This window comes from Chroicocephalus ridibundus, chromosome 1 (assembly GCF_963924245.1).
Source record: "Chroicocephalus ridibundus chromosome 1, bChrRid1.1, whole genome shotgun sequence".
Taxonomy (NCBI): domain Eukaryota; kingdom Metazoa; phylum Chordata; class Aves; order Charadriiformes; family Laridae; genus Chroicocephalus; species Chroicocephalus ridibundus.
The window spans coordinates 36,956,769-36,970,948 of NC_086284.1; the positions used below are offsets into that span (position 1 = coordinate 36,956,769).

The window sequence follows — 14,180 nt, forward strand, 5'->3', positions numbered from 1 at the left end:
CAGCCAATGTTCTACCTCATGGTCTCCTTTTTTAGAAAAGTTAGTAATTCCTTTTCAACAGAAAGAGGAAAGGCAAGTACGAGCGTCCACTTCGATTCAGAAATTATTTTGAGAAGAGCCAGTCTTAAAGAGTATAAATACTCCTTTCAACGTCCCATTTCCCTAGCCTAAGTGACCCCCCAGAGTAAGAGACCTCAGACAGAAAACTTTCCTTGTTGCTGATGTAGAATTTTGGGAGGAAGAGAGAAACCACAAAGTAGGATAGACCTATTGTAACCTCAAAAATCTATATATACAGATACGAGGAGGGAGAATTTACCCGGGAATTAAAAAAAAAATCTAATGGTTAGCTGGAATAGTACAGCTAAGAGTAACTTTTAGATTTATGTAGGGTACCATTTACCTAATCACTAGGTAAACTGGAAAACAATGTGGTTCAACTGTGGGAACACAAGATAAAAAAAACCAACCATGTGAACCTGGGTCCCCTTTCTTTGGAAAGACACCACCTGACGTTAATACATCAGTAAGGTCTCAGTAATTTAAATGGATTACTGATCACTACAGCTGATCACTTCAAAACAAGTTTACTTAAGCCAGTTAAAGGCATGCTTGTATCAGTAAGCATGAAAATGATTTAAGGTCATTTACATTTAACTTGAAGGAAACAAAAGCCAACAGGCTTAACTTGGCACCATTTTCAGTTAATAAGGTGCATTGTCCTGCTGTAATTTAGACAGCTATTCTCAGGAGAAACTATGTCATTTCAGCTATGTGCTTGAGTACTTTAACTGGTCATTCACACTGCATCAATCTTCCAGGACAGAGGTAAAAATTTATGTTAAATTAATGCAGAACATAGTAACTCCTTTGCAGACATAATACATCACCACATTGCTTCCCAGGGTACAAGCAATACAGACACATGCCTACGCTAACTCTTGGGTAATTGGCTAAGGTGCCAAAACAAGGGTCCTCCTCCAGTCTGTGGGAAAGGGCTTAACCACAGTTTTTAAATCTTTGTTGCCTGAAACTCAAGACACTTGTAGTTAACCATGATTAAGTGGAGACTACATCACAGAATAATTTAGGTCAGCAGGAACAAAGAGAGCTAGCCTTAATATTAGATCAGGTTGCTTTGCCTGGCTGACTTCTGCCAGGGAGTTCCCATTAGAGGCAAATAGTTATACTACAGCAATTAACATTTAAACAACAGCAACAGAAAAGCTTTGAGAATTTTAAGCTGAGAACTAGTTTCCACATCTTCATCTGAAATAACCCAGGTTGCAGCAAAACTTGGAGTCCCCTCCAGGGGAAAGTAAAATTCTCCCATTCATCTATTTATTTTTTTTTCCTTTCTTGACATAAGATGCTTAGTATCATTTTTACAGAATCATAATAAGATTCTCTAAGTATGTTCTATAAGTTTATTCAGATATGCCTAAAAAAGTAACAGAATAGTGAACATTCATCCACGATTCTACAACTCTTGCAATGTTGTCTGAAACTCCAAATATAAAACAATGCTTTACCATAGAACAGAAGCTATTTGAGTCAAGTATGCATTTAAAATAGATTATCTACTTGAGGAAATCATATCTGTTATCCTTGTTCTGACATTTTTATCCTACAGAGTTCAGTTTCAGGCCTAGAATAAGAACTCCACTTAGATAATTACAGAAAAATAATTTTTGGAGGATAAACAAGATCACATTTTCTAAAGGCCAATAGATGGATGGAAGAGAGAAGTTAATGCTCTCCACCAAGAAAGATGCATGAGTTCAACATTCACAGTTGTCTGGCTTGCTGATATAGAACCAACATACTTCTACATATTGACAAACAGGTTAGCTCAAAACTAGACACAAATCACACCATTTTTTGCCCAGCTGCTAGTTACTAAACAAAAAGAGGAGCTCATTACAGAAACACAACTTTATGCAATTCCACTGCTTTATGGGACAAGCCTTGCTGGTTAGTCAAAGGTGACTCGGAGCCCCACTCCCTCCAAATACATACAGATATATATACACACACACATTTGTAAATAAGTTATGTATTTGTACCAGTACATTGGCTTAAGCATACACCAACATAAGACAAGAGGACTTTGCTCAGCAAAGCAAATTATTTGGCTCTCACCATCAACATATATAGATATACTGAAAGGCTTACAGATTCAGTTACCTGGATAAGCCTGGGGCTTCAAAGCATCCAAACGTTGTGAATGGACTGCTTTTAAACTTCTGTCTGTCCAAAAACTGAATGAACACACCACACTCCACCTGTAACTTGTTTACAGGAGACCAGAGTTTGATGCCACACGATACCATCTCATCTTGTAGTACAGATGAGAATTTCATAGTTGAGAGATCTGATGTCTCCATATGTATTCTCAAATTTTGTACCAATCAGCACAAATATAGCTGAAATGCATTCATTAGCATCTGTCCCATTGCATTAAGTCTTTGGTATACTGAAGGCTCAAGATATTCTTCTGGGATTGTTTTGGTTTTTTTATAAGAACAGCCTTATCTGTTGTGCTTGATGTGATGTTCCTCATCACCCTTTTATGGCAATGGTTTCCTGCTAAAATTAAAGCCAAATCATGAATGTTTACAAGCCTGAAACCTCAAAGGGAGATTTTGGCAAGGCCAAAATGTTATCCAGAACTTCTGCTACCAGATGTTCCTGAAGGACGTTACCTCCTCTAGCAAACATCACATCCTGGTTTATTCCCTTTTTCAACACTAATTCAAAGATACAATCTACTTGTAGACTTTACCATACAATTAAGCTAGACATCATTTTATGCCCTTTCAGGTAAGTATCAAGTGTCACTACACAGGTCAAACGGGCACAACACCTAGGAAGTAACTATATTTGTAAAGGTAAAAACATACTAATAACAAGGAAACAACAATGAAGAGGAAGAGGAGAATTTAATCCTATATTACAGTGCTTTGCTGCTTCTACATAAGGAACTACCATTCACAAATTCCAATTTTTTTTGTACCATGCCATCTTTTTTTAAAGAGACAAAGACCCTTCCACCCTTTAAACAGACAAAACCCCCTTCCACTACTAAATATCAACAGAATCAGGGATCTGAGTGGCTCCCTAACATTGCTTATAAAACAGAAGGACTTAATGTATCACTACTCAATCACATATGCAATTTACACATAAATTATGTTTAACTATTTGCAAGATCAGGTTAGTAAAGGGAGGCTTTACAGACTACATCTCCCTAGACACAGCATTTGCCAGTTAAAAAAAAACAAAGGTCTTGCACTGGGAGAACAGCTATGTTTTTCACATACTAACAGTAGTGTAATACACAGATCAGCAGTTTTATGGCTGAAGAACATCTCATTATGGCCCTCAGACAAGAGCACTCACTTCTGAGAAGCCACCTAACAAAAAAAAAATCTCAACTTGCTACTCAAAGAGACACTGCAGTTGCAGCAACCAATTCCCTTCCTCACTCCCTGTCCCTAGTGCCTCTGAACATACTGAAGTGACATATTATTTCATAAACCATTTTCATGTGAAGGCTGAATAAAATGCAGTATCACATTTGAAGAACGAGGACAGTTATTACATCAAATCAAATAGCAGTGTTAAGCACAGCAACCAGGTTTCCTTGATCAACCTAAATGTTTTAATAATTTTGTTTAAGATGTCCTGTGACTATAACAGATGCGCGAAGAAGTTCAATCGAAATGAGACACAGTGACCAGCCTCACAGCAAGCATGTGTAAAGGGGTCTTACAAGAAAGGTGGGAACAGACTTTTAGGAGGGCCTGTTTCAATAGCACAAGGGGTAAATTTAGACTAGATATAAGGAAGAAATTATTTTACAATGAGGGTGGTAAAGCACTGGCACAGGCTGCCCAGAGAGGTGGTAGAGGCCCCATCCCTGGAGACATTCAAGGTCAGGTTGGACGGGGCTCTGAGCAACCTGATCTAGTTGAAGATGTCCCTGCTTATTGCAGGGGGGTTGGACTAGATAACCTTTAAAGGTCCCTTCCAACCCAAACTATCCTACGATTCTACGTGCAATTTTCTTTAATAACAACACTGCAATTTAGAAGTTGGTTTTGTACCTCTTGACAAGAGCTTGTCAAACAATAAATCCAAACTACTGCCAGCAATTTAACACTAATCTCAAATCCTACCTGTGCAGTCCACACACTATTAATACAGGTCTGCACATTGATAGACTGCTTCACCAGAAACATGCTGGACCACGAGAATCACCAATAAGAAAAATAAGCATTTCAACGGATTTCTAGCTAGCTGAATAACAGCAGCTTCAAGCTTTACTAGAAGAATTTAATTTGTTTATTAGTCTTCTGCTACTGTACTTCCACATAATCCTGCTTGCACAACACTCAGCTTCAACATTCTTCTTGTCACATAGCATCTTCTCTGTTGTTGCCAAGATTTTGGTGCAAAACTCTGGGGTTTTTTTGAGAACATAAGATTAATATTTTATTTTTAAATGAGTTGGAGTGTTAGTAATGCTTACATCTTCAGTTTTTTAAACTGTGTGTCTGCTGTGTAACACTGATCCCCACCAGTGTTACACAGCAGACAAACAGTTTAAAAACCTGGGCTGGGTAAGGAAGGAACCCAAGAGCTAAACGTTGAACATCCAAGCCCAGAGAAAAGGACAAGGCTTACACATCAAGCCCTACGGAAAGAATGCTGGAAGTCAGTTGTGCTGGAAATCTGTCCAAGCCACAATGGTTATTAAGTTCAGTAATAAAAAGCCGTCAAAGTTATCACTGACAGTGATCCTGATCAGCAACTTTTCCTAGGAGCTATCTGACAGTTATTTAGGGGCTGTTCAAATTATTAATACGAATTTCTAACCAAAGCCAGGCACAATCAATACAGGAACATCAGCATACTGTCAGTATTCTTCTTAATTAGTATTTAACACTTGGACCTTTTAAAAAGCCTTCCTTGTTTTATTGCACATCTATAAAACAATGTCATCTGCATCTAACAGACAACCTATGTTTCTCACAGCCATTGATGAAATTAGTTATCCAAGCACCTTAATGATACTTCAGGCAGAACTCAGCATGTACTGTTTCTATGCTAACAAATAATAATTACTCAATTATTCACCAGTTTGATAGCAAGGTCTGACACCATCTTGTTTGAATGATATATGATTAAGTTCCAAAAGAGTTCAGCTTTCCATCTGCATTGGAAATGCTCCTTGTATCATGAAATATTTGGATACTTTGCAATACTGATACAGGAAAAGAAAGCATCATGATACTATTAAATTTCAGAGACAGGCTGGGGTCCTCTGCATGAGGTTCCCCAACCAGCAAGCCTCTCTCCACAACAATTTCAGTTCACTGATGTTTGAGAGAACGGAAACAAAAACTCTCAGCCAGAAGGGGCTTCAGCTCATGGAGGCCAAGGAAAAAGTTCATTATCATTTTCCCATTCCCACAGAATCCTAGATTTCTAGTCCCAGGACAACCCTTCCAGAGTATCAACATGTTCTTCTACCCTTTCCCCCAAGCCCTACTGGTATTTTATATATGCATGGCCATTCCTTCTGGGAGGTAGACAGGAAGAGGAAGACAACTTGGCTCCAGCCTTGGTTGCTCCCATTGTCAAAATGGGCAGGTCACACAGTTCTTCCCCAGAGCTGGGGACTTGGCAATGCAGAACCATGTTGAGTCAGACCACAGATGGTAGTGTACAATAGAACATGTGGCCAGCATCATATATAGCAGTAACGTTTTGATCAGAGTACTAATGTCACAGTGGTATCTAAGCTTTCACTATCATGACTGTCTGTGTACAACAGCATCTTTTCATTTAACCAGTTTTCTTCCAATTATTTAAGTTCAAATCTCCAGAATACATAAAACATACTTCCACCTGCATTCTGTATAAACAGTTGTAATCATTGCTGTTTGTACTTTATTATTGGCAGAATAAAACTGATTTTGTATTTATTATTGGAAAGAACATTTGTGATAAGAGAATGTTGTTTCAACATTTGTTGTCAGAGATGTCTTTAACAGCCCTATAAACCTTTTAAAGAGGGAAACTCATTATTTAAAAGCTTGTCTTAAATTAAGGCCCATTCTAATTCCGCACCGTGCATACACGCTCAAGGCAACTTGAATCCCTAGAACATCCTTTTCTTTGAAGGGGCAAAACCAAGAGAACACACAGTAGAAAGAGCTCTTGCTTACCAGCACTTAGCATCTGTAACTTCCTCACTATTTGAGCTAGTAGAGTTCTCTACCATTTATGAGCATGTGTATGCCTCTGCAAAGCAGAAATCGTAACGGCAACACTAGAAATTAGACAAGTCATAGCCCCCATCACACATTTTCTAGTAGTTTTTAATCTGCATTTTGTGTAGAAGTACTGAAGAGACCAATCTGCCACATCTCCTAGGATGAAACTGCAATTTGCCTAGCAAGAACTCAGACAGAGCAGGTGCTCCACAAGCTAGTGGAACTGCATCTGTGAGCAGTTAAACAAATGAAACTATCAACATGAGCACTGTTTTGTAAGACCTGATGGACATAAACATAAAACTCGCACTTTAAAAAGTTATGCTTTTATTTAGACATCTTAAAGCAAGTTCAAGGCAATCACTGGTGCAAGCCTTTAACACTAACTGCATCTCAACATTCCCTAGAAGGTTTCACAGCGATTCAGACAAAAAAGTTGCATGAATCATAACAGATGAGGCCAGAGAGATCAGACCTACCTGGTATAGGCCATTAGAGGTAAGATACAAGTGGGAGATGCATAGGGTGAGGCTTATAATAAGATAAGCATTATTACAGCTCTCTCCAGAATGTTCTCAGCCTCCAGGTATTTGTGCCTCACCAATCCTCCAAGCCAAAGGGTATATATTCACACACAAAGAAGAAAAGGGCTCCCCACACACACCTTGAAGTGCCTAAAACTTTTTGTAGCTACTACATCTTGCAGCAAAGGGTTCCACTGTGTAAGTATCTTTTTGTTAAGAACTTTTTGTCTGAAGCCTGCTACTTTGCAGCCACCATTTCTACCAAAATACAAACTAGGCACAATAGCTTGAAAATAGACAAGTCCCTACTTAACTTCTCCAGACTATTCATAATTTGAGAATCTTCTATTAAGTTCTTTCTCCTTCAAGAAGGTCATTTCATACTTGCATCCTTCTTCTGAGGAGGCCTGGGGGTGGGCAGTGGGGGGCAGGACCAGGGGAACAGCACTGCAAATCTAGACTTGCAGTGTACTTGAGCAGTGGGAAAACAGCATTTTTTCTCTTCATGACACCAGGATTCACCAGCTTTCAACTACTGTATAAGGAAACAGTTTTTAAGAACTTCAAAAATCCCTAAAAATCTCAAATCTTAAGGGCAATCCAGCTCACAGCCCATACTAGGTCTACATTAAGTTAGTATTTCCAAGTCTAACTCACCTACAAACAATTTTACTTGCTACGACTCAACTTACTCCATAAACATGAAGTAATTCTGCATGTTTTCAGATGGCCTTCACTTCTTGTGCCCTGAGGAGTTTAATACAACTGAACTCTTCTTGCTATTCATCACTTGTTCTGTTCAATATAACCATAGGCAATTAAGAAAAAGTTCCAGCACAAAATACTATGGGACTTAATTCTGGAAAATTATCATTTATTCATACAAGAACTTTCCTTAAAAAAAAAGTCCCAGGTGAATAAACAACCAGCACCATTCCATGGAAATCTGTTTTATGAGCCTTTCACGATGACATTTACAAACATCTTTTGAAAAATTAAACCAGGAATGTTTATTTGGGATAAAGTCCCTTCCAAATCACATTCTCTCAAATCACTGACAAATGTGAAGCATGATTTTCCCTTATCAAAATCTTACTCTTACCATTAGTCTATCATCTATCCTCCACAACTCTGTCATTTTAGTAGTCTGCAGCTGGCCAGGCATCCTCACCACCTCTTTTGAAAGGAAACAGCCTGCACTCTTCCTATGCTGCCCCTCCTTAGCAGCTCAAGTAACAACTGCACCACAAATCAGTTTTATTAGTCACACCAGAAGATTTTTAATGACAGCTCCATACCCTTACCTTTGAAGAAAGGGGTCTTTAACATTGACTTCCAACATCCACTACTCCAATAATGAATTGCAATGGCTACCTCAGCTATGTTATTCATATCATTTGGGAGGCATTAACTAGAATAGCATCATACCTTCCCAATTATTGAGTTTAATAGTTTGGTAATTCCACCACTTCATTACTAGGAGCCTGACTTATGCATGCTTATAATCCATTATTATTTCATTAAATAAAATGGAAAAGATTTTTAGAATTTTATGAATCAGAATTAATTTAATTAACTCCTACAAACGCTTGCACATTTATCTTTTATCAAAGAAGTCTTTTAAGATTACTGTAGAAGTCAGGAAACAAAAAGGACCCTACAGAGAAGTTGAACAACTCCTCAGAGATAGGACACTTAGGATAACTTTTAAGATTCCCTCACCCAAAGAAGTGGAAGATACATGCCTGAATGAACTATGCAGCAACAAGTGACTGCTACAGAGACATACTTGCAGACTTTTTGTGTTTAATTACTTGAAGTCAAAGAAGAGTAAACGGCTAAACTGGTCTCAGTAAGAGTAATGCTTTGTATCTGAAGAGGTATTAGAACTTAGCTCCCTCCTAACAGGATGAAATACTCACAGGCTAGCCCTTCCTCAAGGGAAACACATTTGCAATTAAAGCAGCAAACCTTATTTTATGCAACAACAATATGTGGAATTCACTAAGAAATCAAAGGATTAGTTATTTACAAGCATGATACTATCCACAGTTATATTAGGCATGAAACAAACAGTAGACAATAACTTACACTGTGTGACACTGGGCAGACACCAATAGTTATTATAGGACACTAAGCATTTCTTAAAAACAAAAACAATTTGGCAAGTAAGCCATGAAAGTACAACAACAACCCCATGGCTTTCCTCTAAAGCACTCATAAGGACTACTGCCATGCCCTGTCCAGACAGAGCTGATTTGATTCTATAAAGCCAAATCTTAAAACATCTTAATTTTAAGATGAGACATAGTTTACAATCTAGGTTCACAGGTGGAGAAAAAAAATAAATAAAAGCTGCTCAAACTGAAACATACTCTGAAGGCAAGCTTACAACTCTGTTTTAAATACACAAAATAAAAGATCTGCCTAGGCTTATTAGAATTAAACACCAAATGCACATTACCAAACTTCAATGTTAACAAGAAGTATTTTTAAATTACTAGTCTACACGTTTACTTTAGATTGCATCTGCCCCACTCAAGTGACATCAGCTGAAGACTGATTTTAAGTGGCAAGAAACACTCCAGCATTCCTGTATTAATTCTTCTTTATGGATGCCTTTCTCTCTTTCCATAAAGGGCGAGCCAGGAAGCTTTCAAACACTTCCTCCATGCCTTCTGTGACGCTGAGCAGTGAAAGAGAAGAGCCTGAAGTTGCTCAGCCCCTCCCTCCCAACCAACATCACACCTTCAAGCACCATTAGAGCTTCCAAGGGAAGAGCACTAGTCCTAGAAAAAGCCCCTGCAGCAGAGCAGAAGTAAGGCTTAAGAAGCAAAGCAGACCTGGAAGCCAGGACAGTGAGAGAATTGAGCTCTAGCACTACTTTACAGTAGTACTGAGAAACTATAACTTGTTACCTATGCTCCAATTGCTATTAGTTCTCTAATCACATGACAGCTAGTTTTAAGTCAGCTTGTTCAAGTACTGCCAAGCATGCAGACACACCAATTGATGTGGCTTAAAGACTATTTACTCAGCTTCCTGAGCAGACTTCACAGCTTACGCTGAACTCCATGAGGCCACACTAGTTTGGGCACCTCTAAGTTTGGTGTGCTGTTATGTGGACATCTTGTTCAGACTGTTGATAACCTGTCTCACGTGTTACACCACACACCAAGTCACTGACTGCTAAGTAATTCTCAATGATCTCCAAATGAGTTTCCCATTTCAGAACTGCTAATTCTCCGCAGAGTGTTTGTAAAAATACTTAGTCTTAATATATGAGTACAGTTTCCTCATATCTGTTCCGAGTGATTAAATCACTACATGCTTGTAAGGTCTTACTATACAGCATCCTGCATAATTCCCCTCTCTCCCTACAATTTTTAAAATGCCTATAGCATCCCTAATAATTTCGAGTATGCTGGCAGCGCCAGAGTAGGCAAAAGCTGCTTCAATTAGAGAAGAGCCTTTAGCACTACAAGCTGTATTACTACACTAAAATACTCTGAAATATGTCAATCAACCAAAGGGTTCAATTTGTACTATTTAGACAGTAGTATTCCGGAGAGAGTCATGAAAAGGCAAAGCTAGAATAAGCAATAAGAAATTAAATTTCAAGAAGTATCAATACATGAAGTAACCACCTAACAAGTAAAGAAGTTTGTGATTAAAACTTTGGGAATTGTAAAAAATTCCCTGGTGCTAAACAGCACCAGTTAAACCTTCTGAAGGTTTTAGGAAGCAAGTAAATTTCCGTATCAGCTTCAATGAAGTTCTATGCATCTCTTTTCCTTGCCTAAGCACTTATGTTTTGTCCAGTGCTTAATACAGAAAAAATAAAGCTTGTCTAAAATAAGATCTCCAGAAAAGCGCTTCTATATTTCAGTTGAAAAAACTTCAGAAGTGACTGCTACTGTGAACTTGTTTGCTACTAGTAACAATAATCACTTAACTGTTCTAATATTAGTCACTTATTTTTAGCAGAGAGAAAGAGGAGTGCTAGAATGACTTACTAAGATGCATACCATAAGCATGCAGTAAGCAACAAATCACCATTAAGAACCATTAAGTCTTAAAATCTGCATACTACCCAAAGCAGGTAAAAGAAAACAGTTCTGAAGCACCTGCCGAAATGCACCAGCTACGTACAGAGTATACAGGCTTAGACACACTGCTTGTTTTGAGCTCAGTTTCCTGAAGACAGAGTGCCCACCTCTCAACCACAGAGTTACTGAAACTAGCGTAACAAATTCCCATATAAGTGAAGAAATTTGTGCCTGCCAACAGATTACCACTGTGCTGCATAGACCTCCTCTGCCTGCTGACTAGCAAACTGGCACAAAACGCCTCAACTTTATTGAAGCCAGAATTCCATTAGTAACGCACTGAAAAGCTCAGGAAAGGGGGGATCTGGTGTTTTGTTGTGGGTTGTAGGTTTTTTTTCCCCCCTTGGGAGGTTGGGATGCACCTCAGTGCGTTTCTTTCCATAACGAGTTAGCACTATGAAATATACAGTGATTGAGTAGAAACTTACAGCTAAAGCGAGCTCTTCCTTTAAAGTTACCTCACAAACACCAAATGTCCTTTGCACCATTAAGTATCAAAGAGCTGAAGCAGCCCAAGATAATAATTTAGTCAAAGTAGCCCCCCACATAGAAGTTGAGACAAGTCTACAGGGTCAGGACACTTTGATCTGCCAGACTTCTTCAGCTACACTTCGGATGGCTCAGCAAACGAGCTTTAATCGAGTCCCTGTACTAATAAATGATGTTCTTATGGGAAGTGAGGCACCTATGGAAACCAACTTAGCAACACCAAATCCCTGCTACGCTTCCAGCCTGCTTCGAGGTCTTCTCCCATCCTCCCGGGGGCGGGAGGCCGCTGCGGCTGAGTGCCACGCCGAGCCCTCAGCCAGATCCCCGGGGTGTGGGGGGGTGACAGCTCCCCCCACGCCCCAAAGCCGCCGTCCCCAGCCGTCCGCAAGCCCCCTCAAGGCGCGGGTTCGGGCCCGCCTCTGCCGGCAGGGCCGGGGAGGACGGAGCGGCGGCGGCCCGGAGCTCGCCCCGGAGTTACCGCCGCGGGCGGGGAGGAAGGAGAACCGCGGCCCCGGGGAAAGCGGCAGCTGGTTCCCTCCCTCCTTCCCGCCCTCGCCCGGCCGGGGGCGACACCGGCCCCTCCCGGCCTCCCCCCCCGCCAACAGGAGTGAGAGGGGCTCGCCCGGCCTGCTCGGCGGGCCCCAGACAAAGGAAGGAAACGGGGACGAACCGGGACGAGGAGGCGCCGGCGGCTCCCTCCCCGGGCGAGCGCGGCCGCCGCATCCTCTTTCGCTCGGCCAGAGCCAACTCCGGCAGCGGGCGAAGTGAGGCGCGCCGCGGGTCGCAGGGCACCGAGCAAGGCCAGTGTGCGAGCGGAAAGAGGAGGGAGAAGCGCCGCGGGAAGAGAGAAGATAGAGAGAGAGAGAGAGGAGCGCGGCTGGTAGCTCACCAGGATCCGCTTGAAGAGGTTGCTCTCCTTGGGCGGCAGCGGCACAGACGGCATGGTGCGGGCGGCCCCGGGGCAGGCACGGCAGGAGGAAGGGGGGGTGGGGGGAGGGGGGGGTGTCGGGGGTGGCCCAGCGGCTGTCGGTACGAGGGAGGGGAAGGGGAGGGGGAAGGAGAACCCCGGACTCGGCGGCGCGACTCCTGCCCGAACGGCGGCGGCGACTCTTTAACTCATTGGCCTGCACCGCCCTCCCCGCCGGCTCCCCTCAGACGCGGCGCGGGAGCGCGGCCCCTCTGCGCAGCTGCCGGGGGAGGCCTCGCCGGCCCGCCTGACGCTGCAAAATGGCAGACGGGGTCCCCTCCGCGCAGGCGCACCGCCGCCAGGCGGCCACCCGCTGCTTCCCCCCCCTCACACATACACCCTGCTCCGTGTCGAGCCGGGATGTGAAGGGGGGGGATCCGCCAGGGCGCGAGGGGGTCTTCCGCGGTGCCTCGGCCTCTTGTCCCCCGGCGTGAGGGGAGGTTTCGCTGTTGGTCGGCCCTGAGGGGAGTTACCTGCCGCGGGCCCAGCCGGCGGCCCTGAGGCGGGGAGCCCTCGGCAAGGCCCCGAGGGAAGCAAGGGGGCTCCCACCCGCTGAGGTTTGTCCCAAATCCCGACTCCCGCTCGCCCGGCTTGCGGCGGTTTCTAAGGCGAAGGGGGTTTTTGCAGCGGTTTGGCCTCCTCCGGCCGCGGCTGGGTGGGCAGAAAGTGTCCTTCTGTGTGGTGGCCGCCCCGCTCCTCTACCCCTAGTAACCCAGTTGTGGTGGCCGCCATCCCACCAGCCCGCTTTAAACTGGTTATTTCGGAGAGCCAGGCTGCCTGAAAGCCTTGGGAGGGATTGCTGGAGGAGAGCAAAGTCTGTACAAAACTGTAGAGCTTTGAGCGGCTGCTGGCTCGCCGTGCCCAGGCTGGTAATTTAAGGAAAGAACAGCAAACTTAGCAGTCAGACTTCGAGCAAGCGGGGATGTCATCTATTGCGTTTAATGCGTTTTTCAGCAGCTGGTTATGTAAAGCTTCGCAGCGCTATCGTGCCCGCTTAGAACAGTAAGTGTTTATTTGTGGCTTGGCTCCTTCGCCAAAGGAGGTTTAAGGTCTTTTGGAAATAATTTTTTCTTCTCATTATTCCCAGAAATCGTTCTTAAATGAATCTTTGCAAAAATTCAAAAAAAAAAACCAAAAAATAACCAACCATAAACACCAAACCCACATGGCCTGGGGCATTTGCTTAGAAGGAAAACTAGTTAAACTGTCAAGGTTACAACCAATTAAAAAGGACCATCTTACAGGGGAAAAAAAAATTAGGCAGCTTCAATTAGAATCTCTGTTTATGTAATTACCCTTTAAAAATATTAATTATATTTTGGTATGTTTTAAAAGGATATTAATTTTGTAATAATGTGGTTATCCACCTACTGTCCCAGATGATGAACATGATAGATACCCACAGTAAAGCAAGTGTGTGGAAACTAGTCTATAACAAGAGCTAATTAGAAAAGCTGTGTACTTAACATATTTTATTTGGTTACACATAAAGTAGGTGACTGTGACAGCATCCCAAGCAGCATGTCTTTGACTTGGCCAGTGCTGAAGCTGATGGACATGATAGCTGCTTTCCTTTCAGGCGAAAAGAGGGAACAAGAGAGTGGACGTTTTCTCGGAAGAGAGTAACCTGGATGATGGCCGAACTTGGGGACTAATAATTAGGAAAAAAAATAATACTGTGGTAGCCTTTGGAAGCCTCCTGAGATGAAAATAGCAAGGGTGAGGAGAATGTTAAAGCAGCACAGTGTATGCTTTCCTGGTTCCTCGTAGCTGAGCATCAGTTTATGGCCACTTTTTGTAGATGGTG

The 14,180-nt window shown here is 42.4% G+C and overlaps 1 protein-coding gene across 4 annotated transcripts in view; it reads right to left on the reverse strand.

The window, feature by feature from the left end:
• Positions 1–12,807, reverse strand: part of NAA16 (N-alpha-acetyltransferase 16, NatA auxiliary subunit) — a 71,286-nt gene extending 58,479 nt beyond the window's left edge. For 3 of the 4 annotated variants that reach the window (XR_010071106.1, XM_063335035.1, XM_063335043.1), the window contains exon 1: positions 12,296–12,807. Coding sequence is in view for 2 of the 4 variants with exons in the window: in XM_063335035.1 (XP_063191105.1) it covers positions 12,296–12,349 (54 nt within the window). In the remaining 2 variants the exon portion in view is untranslated. The remainder of the gene's footprint in view (positions 1–12,295) is intronic. The other variant, XM_063335036.1, reaches the window with a different exon arrangement.
• Between the last annotated feature and the right edge of the window lie 1,373 nt (positions 12,808–14,180).